Raw genomic sequence first — 12,870 nt, 5'->3', positions numbered from 1 at the left:
TTGATTATACGCGTAAGATCCTGCCGCTCCCGCGCCGCCGCCGCCGCCGCCCCGCTGCCCGCGAGATTCGAGGCAGAGGCCTAAGTCTTCAGTCTTCACGCGGAAAAATTGTCACGTATGTTGTGGCATAATTTATTTTATAAATTACTACAAATAAATATGAAGCGTCAATTGTTTAACTAGCCGCTAGTAATGTAAAAGTCGCAAGTTCGTTCCTGACAGAATCAAATCCAAATCAATAGACTTTATTCCATATTGAAGCATTACACTTGCTTATAAATAGTCGAACTAGAAACTGCCACTGGTTCGGGAAAGAAATACCCAGCCCTGAGAAGAACCGGCGAAAGAAACTAAGCGGTTTCGGTAAGAAATTTCGCGTTATTCTTGATTTTATTTATATTTAGTTCGGTTAGTATAAAAAAAAACTTTCATATATTTATTATACAGTACCATAGCATACTAATTCAACAAATAGAACTTAGGAAAAATACTTTTTCTTTATATATTATCAACAAAAACAAGTGATATTTTCGTGATGAGCATTTCAATATGAGTACCTTAGTAGTGAAATTTGTCGTATTTTTAAGTTTTTAGTTTTAGGATCAAACATTTAATTTTTACAGGCTAGTTATAGGTATTAGTTTAATATAAACATATTTCAGAATGTTCGTAATAACCGCCTTGATACGTTGAATACCGATAGTGTTGTCAAAAGAGTTTGTATCGATAAAAAATGTTTTTCAATATTAGTCTTAGGTTTATTGTTAATGTTGAAGATGATTTGTGAACAAAGCCGTATCGGCAATGATGTAATTTGAAAAAATCATTAATGACTGTGACACTGAAATTGATTTTTACCATATAATGTTTCTTTGAAAGTCAAACGTAGTCTAATATAGCACATATGATACAAATGTCATTTAAATAGGCATATAAGGGGACTTTTGAATCGCCATGTTGCAGTATATAATTAAACGTAAAGCTGCCACCTACTCTGCTTCTTTTGCATATTAATGACATGTGCTAATTAGCAATATTCAATGTTGGCACACGACAGCACTTTAGACCATTTTACCCGGCGACTTTTCCGAACCGTTATGACATAGAAACCTTCAAGAAAAGCCTAAGCCTACTCATTCCTTTAAGGCCGACAACGCACCTGCAAGCACTCCGGTGTTGCTGTCCTTCGACAGTGCCAATCACTTTCTATCAGGAAAGCCTCCTACATGTTGCCCCACTTTTACATAAAAAAGGATTCTTCCAGTAACAGATTATTTCATTAAGAGTAGGCTCCTCACATCGCTATGAGCGCTACCAATGACATAGTATGTTTGCATCCTTCACATTCGAGATTGTTAATTTTCTTTGCACTTTCATTAGAGGAAAATTTACAATAATATGCCGTGGCTCTATATCGTAACTATCGCATTCCGAACTGTGTACGTAAAATTAAAATGTAAGAAATGTATATTATATTCTATATCGATATTATCTTCTATCGAAAGCGGAAAGCGCTAGTGTTTACATGAAGAATACGGACTTATTGCCGATCACAGTTATGACAAACTGCATTAACAAAATATTAAAATAAACAATAATAATAAGCTCACTAATATATTTCGAGTGATTTGTGAAAGAATCCGCAATCATAAGATCGACTTTCGGTAGATTATTTGTTAGTCTACGTGAAAATACTGCCCTTATTTTAGCATAAAATAATATATTAATAATTGTTCTAGTATTATTATAAGTAAAAGAACATATGAGGGGCGTCAAATCATAAAGAAGAATAAAATAAATACAAAATTATCATCGCGCGTATCGCAAAAGAGTCGCCCGCAATAACGAACCGGCGATGTGACGTCACAGTCAAAACTCGGACGGGGCAAGAATTATATGAGAGCGCCCAAATTGATTTGCTTGTAAAAAAAAAAGTTTAGATGATATAATCATAATTTTTTCACACATGTTATTAATCCAATCTCAAGAGAGATTAGCCAACTACGCAGGAGATATTATAGTGCACAAGTGTGTACGCAAACACAGGTGCACTCTCTATTCCCTTACTCTCATAATCCGATAGGACGGCAATCCGACAAGACCGGAAAGAGTTCAGGCGCAGGACAAACTGCTTTATGTGCTTTCCGAGGCACGGGAGTGTACACACTTCCAACTTCCAGACTCCGGGCTGCTAGTAGTAGAAACTTATTATAATAAAATAATTATTCTCTTATAAGGTTTATTATGGTAATTCTCAGTAGCAGCCTGCTACTTAGAATTTTCTGACAGAAAAAACCCAATAACTTTTTATTGTACGGGTCGGTGGCCTTACATCAAACCACTAGACCAACGAGGCAGTCAAAATAAATATAAGTCAAACATACTATAATTTCAAATTAAGTTAAAGATCGATAATAATGATATTATGTACGAGTTTTGACAATCAAATTGAATAAATAAAAAATGAATGAAAATATTTACTTAATAATTTATAAATAACTCTTTTTCCAAGTACGTATAAGAAGCGTAGCAGTAGTTAATTCGGTAAAATAAATTGAGTAAATCAAATCGAGACGCACAATATATTTCTAGTATCGTAATTTTAACATTTTTATCTGTGGACTGTCACCTGTACAAGTACATCAGTTTCATCACTGCTCGATCTACTTTAAATAATGTTTTTTAATTTTCTATTCTAAATAACCTTAGAATCATGAATCGCATTTGTCCTAATATTTGTAAAGTCGAACTATACTTCAACTTTATTAAAAGTAACCTGCATACTACTGGACCACAGCAAGCATGGGCAAAGTCAGATTTACCCAAGTCATTTTTAACCTTTAATAAAAAAATATATCCTCCTCAACAAATCGGAGAAGAACCTAGACCTGCTGTAAGTTTTACTTATGTAATTATAGTATCTAATTAACTTAGTAAAAACCATATTCCACTAAAGTCATTAATTCTTAGTAGGTACATACTTTCATATTTGCTTTGATTAATATTCTTCGATTGACATTGTTTAATAACATTTAAAGTAGAGCCAATTTATTAATTTTTTTAGGAAACATAATTTTTGTTTAATTTGTATATAATTTATTATTAAATGGCAAATATCAGTTTATGTTTCTACTTAAAAAATACATACCAAATTTTATCATTAGGTTATAAGTTTTACTTTTTAATGACCACAAGAAAAGAAGCTTACTTATATCTAGTAAAATATATAACTTTATCTTGTTACAGTTTGTATGTCATCAAAAAACAAATATTAAATACAGTCCAGAAAAACTTTGGTATGTTGCTTCTTTAGTTCGAGGAATGACAGTTGATGAAGCTGTCAAACAACTTAGCTTTGTAAACAAAAAGGGGGCAGTTTATGTTAAAGAAGCTATTCTAGAAGCACAAAAATTAGCAGTATCTGAACATAATGTTGAATTTAAAAGCAATCTCTGGATAGGTAATATTTGTTTCCAATATTTTCTTTTTTATATAAATGAATCATTTATTTATTAAAGATTTATTTTAGCTGAATCATTCTCTGGGAAAGGAATGGTAGTAAAGGGTATCAGAAGACATGCTAGAGGAAGAATTGGTGAAGTAAGGTATCAATACAGTCACTATTTTGTTCGCTTGGAAGAAGGAAAACCACCACAAGATTATTATAAGAGAAACCCACTTACTCCTCAACAACAATTAGAGAAGTGGATGGAATCAATGCGGAAAAGGAAAATTACCAATTCTTACTAATTTCATAGATTACTTTAATTTAATTAGTACTTTTATGATGGCTATTGGCAGATAGGGTAGCAATAACAAATTTGTGATGCGATGCTTTGTTACCTAAATAGTAAAAATAATATGATATATTATTTTAGAAATTAGTCAGTAAAATAAATTAAAAAAAATACAAAATTCAAATGTAGTATAAAATATGTTTATTTAATTTTTTATCCTGCAATTGTATAATAAAATATTGTAAAAAGGCTCATAGGCATAAAAATAAATTTAAGATCATATTGTGAATACATGTTTCTTAGAGTATTTCACTTAAATCTATAAGTACTGGCAAATTGCTATTTACAGAAAATGCAAATAGCAATAAAAATCATACACTTAATGAGGTTCGAGTTTCTGGTTTTTTAGGTACATAACCATATAAGAAAATTGATCCAATTACAAATATAGTACCTAAAGCAAACTGTACAGTCAACTGAAAGTCGAAAATATATATAGAAACTATACATGATATTATTATTGCAACTGAGGTTGCAAAGCCTTTCAGAATATTGTCTGCATATTTTACTACCACAGCTACTATCAAGCCCCCAGCTGCCTGCAAAACTACCAAGTACCATACAAAGCCATCAAATCCTTTTAATAAATTTGTCATGCTACCATTGTTTACAACATGCGTTATAATGGCAAATGGTATTGATGCTAAACTTAGTTGCACATTTCTCATCCATACCTGTAAAATTAATATATTTCTTTAAAAGTACCAAAAATATATATTTAAACTCAAAAGTAAATTACTCAGTTATTAAAATGTAATGATGATATTTATCAACTTATGATTTACTTACAGATATATCTGACTCTTTTAAAACTTTTTCAAAGTATATACCAGCAAAACCAGATATAAAACATGCTGCTAGTGCTGCACCAAAACCAAGAATCTTTGATTGCTTTTGTAAATTTGAAGAGTCTTTTGTTTTCCCAGTTGAGGACAGTTGCACAAGAGCAATACCTGCCACTAACAAACCCAAGGCACACCATTGCCATTTTTTTAATCGCCTTTTTAATACTAGCACTGCAAAAATGGCTGTAGTCAATAACTTCAACTGATATGTTACCTAAAAATAAATGACTGTAAATACAAAATTGTCACAAAATATAAAAGTCCCTTTGTTCAATAAATAAAACATTAAGTGCCTGATAAGCTTTAATAAAAATCAAAATATGATTGAAATCCAAATAGGTTCTCATGTTTGAATCTTATAGTTAATCACTATAAAATTCAGTGATGCCTATTATGTTTGTATAATTATTTATATCATGCTCAGTGGTGAAAGAAAACATTATAAGGAAATCAAGATGTGTCAGATGAGAATGTACTACATGTGTAACTGCCAACCTGCATTCATGTAGATTGTTGGAATAAGCTCCCTATTCCATAAAAGTAGAGGAGGCCTTAGCAGTGGAATATTTACAGGTGTTTACTACTAAAATATAATATATTAATATTATTACCTGATATGTAGCAGCGTCTAAATTAGATGCTGAGACATAGAGCAAGTTATTTTGAATTACATATAAAAATGATGGCACACAAACATGAAGAGTGTCTTTAAAATTTAATATGACTGTTGCATACATAGTTCGAGATCCTCTTATAATACTTCCAGATTCATTCATTACTAACACTAAGCATATTGCCAACTTTAAGATTTCTGCCATCAGCACAGCTGTAAAATAGTTCAATGTTAGGCATTAAATACTGGTTCAGTTTCTTTTTTTCTATCTTTTTTTTGTGTTGTGTCAAGATTAAGATTTGTAATTGTAAGATTATTTACCTGCTGATGAATAAAACATTTCAACATCTCGTGTGCGAGCATATCTCATACTTAAGCCGAGAGCTGCATTTTGAATTGTTAATACTGCTAGACTTACATATTTTATATAACCTGAATTAAAAAAAAACAGTATAATTATTATTATCAAAAAAAAGCTAATTGTTAATTTAGTGACTTTGTATATCTTATCAAAATTCTTAGATTATGACATTAAATTATATTGAAACCAAGATTAATATCTAATATAATCATTTGATTGAAATTTCTTCAAAGAGTTAATAATTGATTATTAAATAACAACAGTTGTAATTAGATAAGGTAAATATTTATAGTTTTAGAAAGCAAGGCCATATCAATAGGATAAATGTTTATAGAAATAGTGTTTATAGATTCCCCCTACATAACTGACCATAGTTGACTCGTTTGTTAGGAGAAAAAGTTTGGGACTTTTTGTCTTCATCCATGTTTTCAGGATTTAATTGTGTTTCAACTGTCACAGTTGCCTCTTCTTGAATATCTTCACCAGCTTCTTGTTTGTCCTGTAGATTGGATTCATTTGTTAATTGTTGACTTCATAGTAAGTACAAACTTGTTTTAACACCAAAAGCACTAATAATTTCAATAAATTTATAAATCAAGGTTAAAATTATAATTTAATTAAATTTATTGAAATGCAAGTTGCCGAAAAATTTACACAGACATGACAGATATTTACCATATAAACTTGAATCGTTACTGAAAACGAGAAATCATTGATTAATATAATTTACTAAAGTTTTAAATAAGTTGTTGACGTAGCACTAAACGGTATAGCGGTACAAACTACAAATTAACAACTTCAAGTTGAGGCTAGCGACTGACATTTGACAAGCAATATAAAGTGATAAATATCTTCTGGCAATCCAATGACACTGACAGTAGTTGTATTATAGGGTTACCGGTTAATACATTTTTCTTACTTTTAGGTAAGTACCATTGCTTATTATCGACTTTGGTCTAATTAAAAGACATCGGGAATGACGTCCATGTTTTCAATAATCTGAGTATAAGAGTCAAAAAGAAGCCTTATAAATTATCATCACTCTTAAAATTGAATACTTTCTACCATTTATTTCCGATTAAATATGCTATCACTTATCTGTCGTAGCTGTAGACAGAGAAACTAATAGACTCAATGATGATTTCCTTCTCACTTACACGAGCAAGAGAACGAAAATTTCATTACAAATGGTTTAGACAGAGATATAATTATTAAATCTTTTGTCCCTTATCGCGTAACCAGTTTTATCAAGGTAGGCTACTCAAGTAGCGAAACAAACTTGACAGTTGGTGCGTTCGTTGTGTTTGTTGTTCAATTTTTGCTTATTTTTATGTTAGAAAACGATTCTAATAAAGAGAAAAGACAGAGAAACAATCCTTATATCATAACAATAACAAATGTTAATGTCCCACTGCTGGGCTAAGGCCTCCTCTCCCTTTTGAGAAGGTTTAGAGCTTATAGATGTTTTCCTTCACCGTCAAGCACGAGATGAATTATAATCACAATTTATCACATGAAAATTCAGTGGTTCTTGCCCGGGTTTGAACCCGCGATCATCGGTTAAGATTCACGCGTTCTAACCACTAGGCCATCTCGGCGATACTAGGCCGTCTCGGCTTTATCATATATCTTATATCATATTGAAGGTTATGCATGGTGCATTGTCGTATTATTTCATGTTAAAGCAATAGCAAGAAGAAAATTACCGGTGTGTGTTTTCACGCGTAACTACGACGGTTTTGTCCCTAAATATAGTTTCTTAATGATGATTCGTTATACCATTGAATGAAAGAACCATATATCGCATTAAAATCCTAAAGATAATAGAATTTTCCAGTTTTCATCATTCATATCCTATAATTTTATCATGTAAGTGCTGCCAGCGTCAGCTAAAAAATATCCCCATTTTCGATAAAAAATATCGACTCGTCGACAATGTAAACAAATAAATACGGAGTCTAATAATAGCCTAAAGTGCTTCGTTATATATAAATATGTTATTTTTATTTATTATTTCTTCTATTTATAATTTCCTAATGACAAGATTATTTAATATCTGAGGAGAAAGCCAATCCAATACCATATAAAGATGCACCAGTACAATTGATAACGGAAACAAAAACAAACAATGCAATGGTTTTTGGGTGTAGTTGGAAAACAAAAATATATTTTAACCCTTCGTATCACACATCACACTTTTTTTCTGTCTCTTTCATAGGTCGCACGCAATGATTTGGTATAGCCAGGTGCAAACTTTATTTTGACAATATTATCGAAAGTTGTTTGTATACTCTTTTTTATCACTAGCTCTCATATCGAGATTTTTTAAAATATTTGTTGAATAAAAGTCTCAGTGTTTTACTCATTTATTATGATTGTTTACACTTTTTTACAACACAATTTTAATTATGTTGATTGTATTAGATTTAATACAAAGTCAAAATACCATAGAACCATAGAACATTTTATCTAGATTTTACGAATAGGGTTAATGACGCAAAAAAATTATTGTATGGGATTATGATATCGACAGACTGAAAGATTGTTGAGCATTATTCTCGGCTATGAACGTATAATTGGTAAAAACCTTCTTTAAATAAAAACAATTCTCCGTTAAACCCTTGTATTTAAATCTTGCATTGGCTGCATTGAACATATACTATATCTGCCCACTTTGGAATGAAAGTTTATGAACTTTCTTGAAGCTGAAATAGTATTTTTTATTAAATATGTAAACGCAAAACATTGGCAAGGTCAAGGTATCGTGCTCACTGTTCACTGTTAGCGGTAAGAGCGATAAGAGGGTATCGTACGGTGTCTTGGACAGCGGCGACGCTCCTCGTGGGCGATCCGCCCTGGGAACTCCAGGCAGAGGTGCTCGCAGAGGTGTACCGCTTCCGGGCCGAGGCGAGAGACTGTGGCGACCGTCCAGGGTCGGCGGATGTCGGGCGGATCAGGGCTCTAGCCCAGCAAGCCCCAATAGCCCGATGGAAGGAAGATCAAACCAAATATGATAAATTATCTTAATTAAGAGCAAAGTTGATAATCTTTAACTTGATTTTGCAGAAAGTTAATCCAAGTTCATGGTGAAAAATAAAATATTGTATGTATAACTATATTAGAAGTTAAAGGGTCTAAAAATGATTATAAACATTAAATGATTATTTTTTTATCGATAAAAAAACACGAAGTGATCCATGATATTTATTAAATGCTTTAGTTTATTGAGACCAAAGCTGGAAGATTGATTGAATTTACTCATAATCTAGAGTTGACATTAAAGTATTTTTGTTAAATATATTATAAAGAATGGTTTTGGCGCTTTACATTGTATTTTCTTATTTTAATGTGTATCATTGCGACTGCGCTCTCCAAATTAAATTTTATACCGTTACCTTTCTTCGCTACCGTAACTTCATAGCAATCCTGAAGACGAGATTCGAGAGGAATCTCTTACTTGCCAACCAAATTCATTGGTATTATGAATTTTTTTTCCATTATGCTTTTATCCTACGTTACAAAAAATATTTCAAATGCCTCTACTAAAGGAATTGGATAAATAAGTTTTCATTTTACCATAAAATGTTAAAAATATCTCTATTCATATAAGGTTTTCTCAGTCCGATATGGTCCACGGATCGTCTTTACGCCTTTTCATCACTTATATCACCGTTTACTCCCCGTAAAATCCTATAAAGGTCTGGTTCGAATATATCTGTTACGAGAGAATATTACGTGACGGTTGTAATATAATGAGATTATTTGACATGTCTGTTACGTTGCTCTCATTTTTCAGGTTATTTTATTAATTAGGAAACTTTATATAAAAAACATTTTCTTATTGTTTGTATAAAAATAGTGTAACAAAATATATATCAATTATAGGCTAACTTAACATTCAAATAAAAAATGAAATATTTTTTCTATTTTTAGAATTTATTAACTAAAACATTCATTCAATTGAATATGTATATGTAAGAGGTATTTTTTTAATTCATAAAAAGTTTACTGAATAAGATTATTAAATCTACAATTTCAAGTACCTAATATCAATACTTACAATAGAGTCTCTTGGACGAATCAAGTCTGATTTTGTTGTTAGCATCAAAAAAAGACTTAAGCCTAGAAGCGTAGGCTGTCGGGTATTGTTTTGTATAATATGCAACATTTCTCTAGGTGATCCCGAAAAGGCAATGTCTAAAATATTATCCTAGCTTGATCCGTTTCAATTCAATCTAAACTGTAATAATATCCTTGTTTCGTAATTAACAACACAATTCTACCTATAAGTATATATTTTATATTAGTAGTGAAATGAATAGATTTTTTTTAATAATGTAAAAAATATGACTTAAGTTAAAACGACAAAATCTGTTAAATAATAAAAAGTAATTTAAGATCTTGCTATAGTATGTTTATGAAAATTATTATGTATTTTATTCATTTTCTTATATATGAAACAATGAAGTGGAAAAAACAGTTCACAAATAATAAGAGCCGAACACAGCCTGAAACTGACGTCTTATTGATACAAAAAAAAAAATTAAAAAGATTGATGAATACCTTCGCATAAAATTAATATAATATGATAACTTTATTTAAATAATTAAAATATAAAGTATAAATATTATAATTGAATCATAAGTTTAAAAAAAAATAATATACGTTTTATTTAGATTAAACTAAAATCTTTATGGAAGAAATGTAAAAAGCTATTTTATATATAGAATATACAAATATATTTTACGCTTACCCGAGAACCTTTGTTCACTTTACTGTTGTTAATTATATGTTAATTATATTTGAAAAACATTTTGCAGTTTACGAAAATTTTACAAATATGGCCGCGAGAATTCGAAAAAATGATGTTGGCGCGCGAATTTGCGACGTGAATTTCGTCGTCGCTGATTGGTCGAAATGATAATCTATAGAAGAGAGGGAGGCAAAAATATATCAATTACTATGGATAAAAAAGAACTAGGTATATGTTTCTCTAGTGTAGGTAAAACAAAAAAAATTGAACTTTGAGGTAACGTTTGAGCGCATATCTACACTCCGGCATACTACGGGTACAAAGTTGGGAGCGCATATATGCGCTCCGGCATACGAAGGATTAATTAAAAAATATATGATAAATATTAAAAAGTAAAATTTAATACCCTCGTTTTGTTTTAATTAAAACCTGAAAATTATTTATCTCTCAAAACGGTTAATACAGTTACTATGGCAACATAATAATAATAATAAAAATAATGTCCTCCAGACCGATTTCGGCAACGGCGGTCAATCTTAAGAGAGATTAGCCAACTACGTAGGAGATATTATAGTACACAAGTGTGTGCGCAAACACAGGTGCACTCTTTCTTCCCTCACTCTCATAATCCGATGGGACGGCAATCCGACACGACCGGAAAGAAAGAAAACAGTTTGTTTTACCTATAATTGGATTATGTTTATCGAAAATTCTTATCTCTTTTTTATTTAATTATTAGACAGATTATAAAACAAAAGGCAGTAGATTTCGTGGAACATTGTACGATCAAAAATTCGTCATGATGCGTGACAGCGCTGACTGAGTGTGCTGTTAATGTAATTCAAAAATTCCCACAATTTTATCATAAACTCGTATCGTTTTTTTCTAATAATTTAATACAATAATCACAAATACGTATTATTATGAATATGACCGATTGGTTTACATAAAATTATTACATTGAAATGTACAAATTGATTAGTACATTAAAAATTATTAAGTTCATAGTGTGTTATGTTTTAATCATATAATTATCTGTATAAAAGTCGAGATGGCCCAGTGGTAAGAACGCGTGAATCTTAACCGATGAACGTGGGTTCAAACCCGGGCGAGCACCTCTGAATTTACATGTGCTTAATTTCTGTTTATAATTCATCTCGTGCTTTTCGGTGAAGGAAAACATCGTGAGGAAACCTGCATGTGTCTAATTTCATCGAAATTCTGCCACATGTGTATTCTACCAACCCGCACTGGAGCCGCGTGGTGGAATAAGCTCCAAACCTTCTCAAAAAAAAAAAAAAGGGAGAGGAGGCCTTAGCCCAGCAGTGGGACATTTACAGGCTGTTACTGTAATTATCTGTATACTTATGAATATTAGATATTATATAATTAATAACACTTGGTGGGAGGGAAAGAATTAAGCCCTGCCCCTGAACAACTGGTGCACACCCATCTGAGTGGGTTTAAGTGTAAAAATGTAAAGAGTTTCATGCAGGTGGCAGTGGAAATGTTAAATATTATATAATTAACAAAACATAACCAAAATACAATTACTTTTTTCACCATTTTATTTAACTATTAAGTATTTTCTTTTCTAAATTAATAGTAGTTTTTCTTCTGTAACAATAACAAAATATAATGTTTATCCATTAAATAAAGGAAATTTAATATAAGAAACAAATGGTGAGCATTAGTAGGTTGTTAATTATGTTAGTTGCTTTGTATAATAATTTATAAAATTAATGTTATTGAAGCCTGTAATGAATTATGAAAAAAAAATTTAAGCTTCCCCAGTTATAAATAAAACATAATTACTTCATAGTAATAACAATTTTATTAAATTAAATATACTACAATCATCTTATTTGATTTACTGATCATTTTCAAAATCAGCAGGATTTTTACGTCCAAGTCTAGTATGTTCTCTTTCTACTCCCTCATACACTAGGTATGCAATTATGAATGCTGTAACAAAAAATATGTGTCAAAAATGACTTACCTTTTATTTATACACACAATACATAAAACAAATATTTGTATGGTAAAAATAATAATGGTAAATGGTATGGTTCGAAATTTATTTTTTACTCAGCAATGACAGAAAACATTGTTAGGAAGCTTGCATCATTCAGCAGTTTCTGTAGTTATTATTTGTAAAAAAAACATCAAATAATCAAAACTTACGTGGGGCGACTCTGAATACGCTTTCACGAAATCTACGGAAAATATTTGGTAGGCCATTAGAAATAGCTCCTGCATAAGCACGTTGCTCGTGATGAGATAATTTATATGTAATCAAGCCTCTAATTTTTGCAAGTTCTCCAAAGTGCTTTCCCATTTTAATTCCGAATTTGTTCCAAATTTAAACTCAATTATGTAATCTCTTTACAATTTTCAACTTTTTCGTTCGATCGACAAATGACTGCAAATGACACTTGACAGTAACACTAAAACTGGGTGCTGCCAGAGTACATAACCACTACGCTGTGTACTTTATGATT

At 31.1% G+C, this 12,870-nt stretch overlaps 3 protein-coding genes across 3 annotated transcripts; 1 reads left to right on the top strand and 2 right to left on the bottom strand.

The window, feature by feature from the left end:
- The first annotated feature begins 2,619 nt into the window (after nt 1-2,619).
- On the top strand, nt 2,620-4,244 carry LOC126768218 (39S ribosomal protein L22, mitochondrial). The gene is made up of 3 exons (XM_050486189.1): nt 2,620-2,893; nt 3,247-3,460; nt 3,530-4,244. The coding sequence occupies exons 1-3, from the start codon at nt 2,714-2,716 to the stop codon at nt 3,748-3,750; spliced, it is 615 nt and encodes a 204-aa protein (XP_050342146.1). The 5' UTR covers nt 2,620-2,713; the 3' UTR covers nt 3,751-4,244.
- On the bottom strand, nt 3,924-6,424 carry LOC126768201 (UDP-N-acetylglucosamine transporter). The gene is made up of 6 exons (XM_050486166.1): nt 6,292-6,424; nt 5,986-6,115; nt 5,577-5,687; nt 5,254-5,468; nt 4,587-4,856; nt 3,924-4,471 (listed from the first exon to the last, which is right to left on the bottom strand). Exons 1-6 carry the CDS (start codon nt 6,292-6,294, stop codon nt 4,109-4,111), a joined length of 1,092 nt encoding a protein of 363 aa, XP_050342123.1. The 5' UTR covers nt 6,295-6,424; the 3' UTR covers nt 3,924-4,108.
- A 5,760-nt stretch (nt 6,425-12,184) lies between these two features.
- Nucleotides 12,185-12,846, bottom strand: LOC126768230 (cytochrome b-c1 complex subunit 8-like). The gene is made up of 2 exons (XM_050486203.1): nt 12,554-12,846; nt 12,185-12,334 (listed from the first exon to the last, which is right to left on the bottom strand). Exons 1-2 carry the CDS (start codon nt 12,705-12,707, stop codon nt 12,240-12,242), a joined length of 249 nt encoding a protein of 82 aa, XP_050342160.1. The 5' UTR covers nt 12,708-12,846; the 3' UTR covers nt 12,185-12,239.
- Nucleotides 12,847-12,870: the final 24 nt, after the last annotated feature.

This window comes from Nymphalis io, chromosome 4, assembly GCF_905147045.1.
Source record: "Nymphalis io chromosome 4, ilAglIoxx1.1, whole genome shotgun sequence".
Taxonomy (NCBI): domain Eukaryota; kingdom Metazoa; phylum Arthropoda; class Insecta; order Lepidoptera; family Nymphalidae; genus Nymphalis; species Nymphalis io.
The sequence above is the reverse complement of the archived record's forward strand: the minus strand, read 5'-3'. Positions and strand labels throughout refer to the sequence as shown.

Excerpts from the sequence above, each read along its gene's own strand:
- LOC126768218 (XM_050486189.1), top strand. The coding sequence starts at position 2,714 with ATGAATCGCATTTGTCCTAATATTTGTAAAGTCGAACTATACTTCAAC. Across the intron at positions 2,894-3,246 it reads GAGAAGAACCTAGACCTGCT|TTTGTATGTCATCAAAAAAC; the intron begins GTAAGTTTTACT and ends ATCTTGTTACAG. Across the intron at positions 3,461-3,529 it reads TAAAAGCAATCTCTGGATAG|CTGAATCATTCTCTGGGAAA; the intron begins GTAATATTTGTT and ends GATTTATTTTAG.
- LOC126768230 (XM_050486203.1), bottom strand. The coding sequence starts at position 12,707 with ATGGGAAAGCACTTTGGAGAACTTGCAAAAATTAGAGGCTTGATTACA. Across the intron at positions 12,335-12,553 it reads CGTATTCAGAGTCGCCCCAC|CATTCATAATTGCATACCTA; the intron begins GTAAGTTTTGAT and ends TTTTTGTTACAG.
- LOC126768201 (XM_050486166.1), bottom strand. Across the intron at positions 5,469-5,576 it reads AATGTTTTATTCATCAGCAG|CTGTGCTGATGGCAGAAATC; the intron begins GTAAATAATCTT and ends ACTATTTTACAG. Across the intron at positions 4,472-4,586 it reads TAAAAGAGTCAGATATATCT|GTATGGATGAGAAATGTGCA; the intron begins GTAAGTAAATCA and ends TTAATTTTACAG.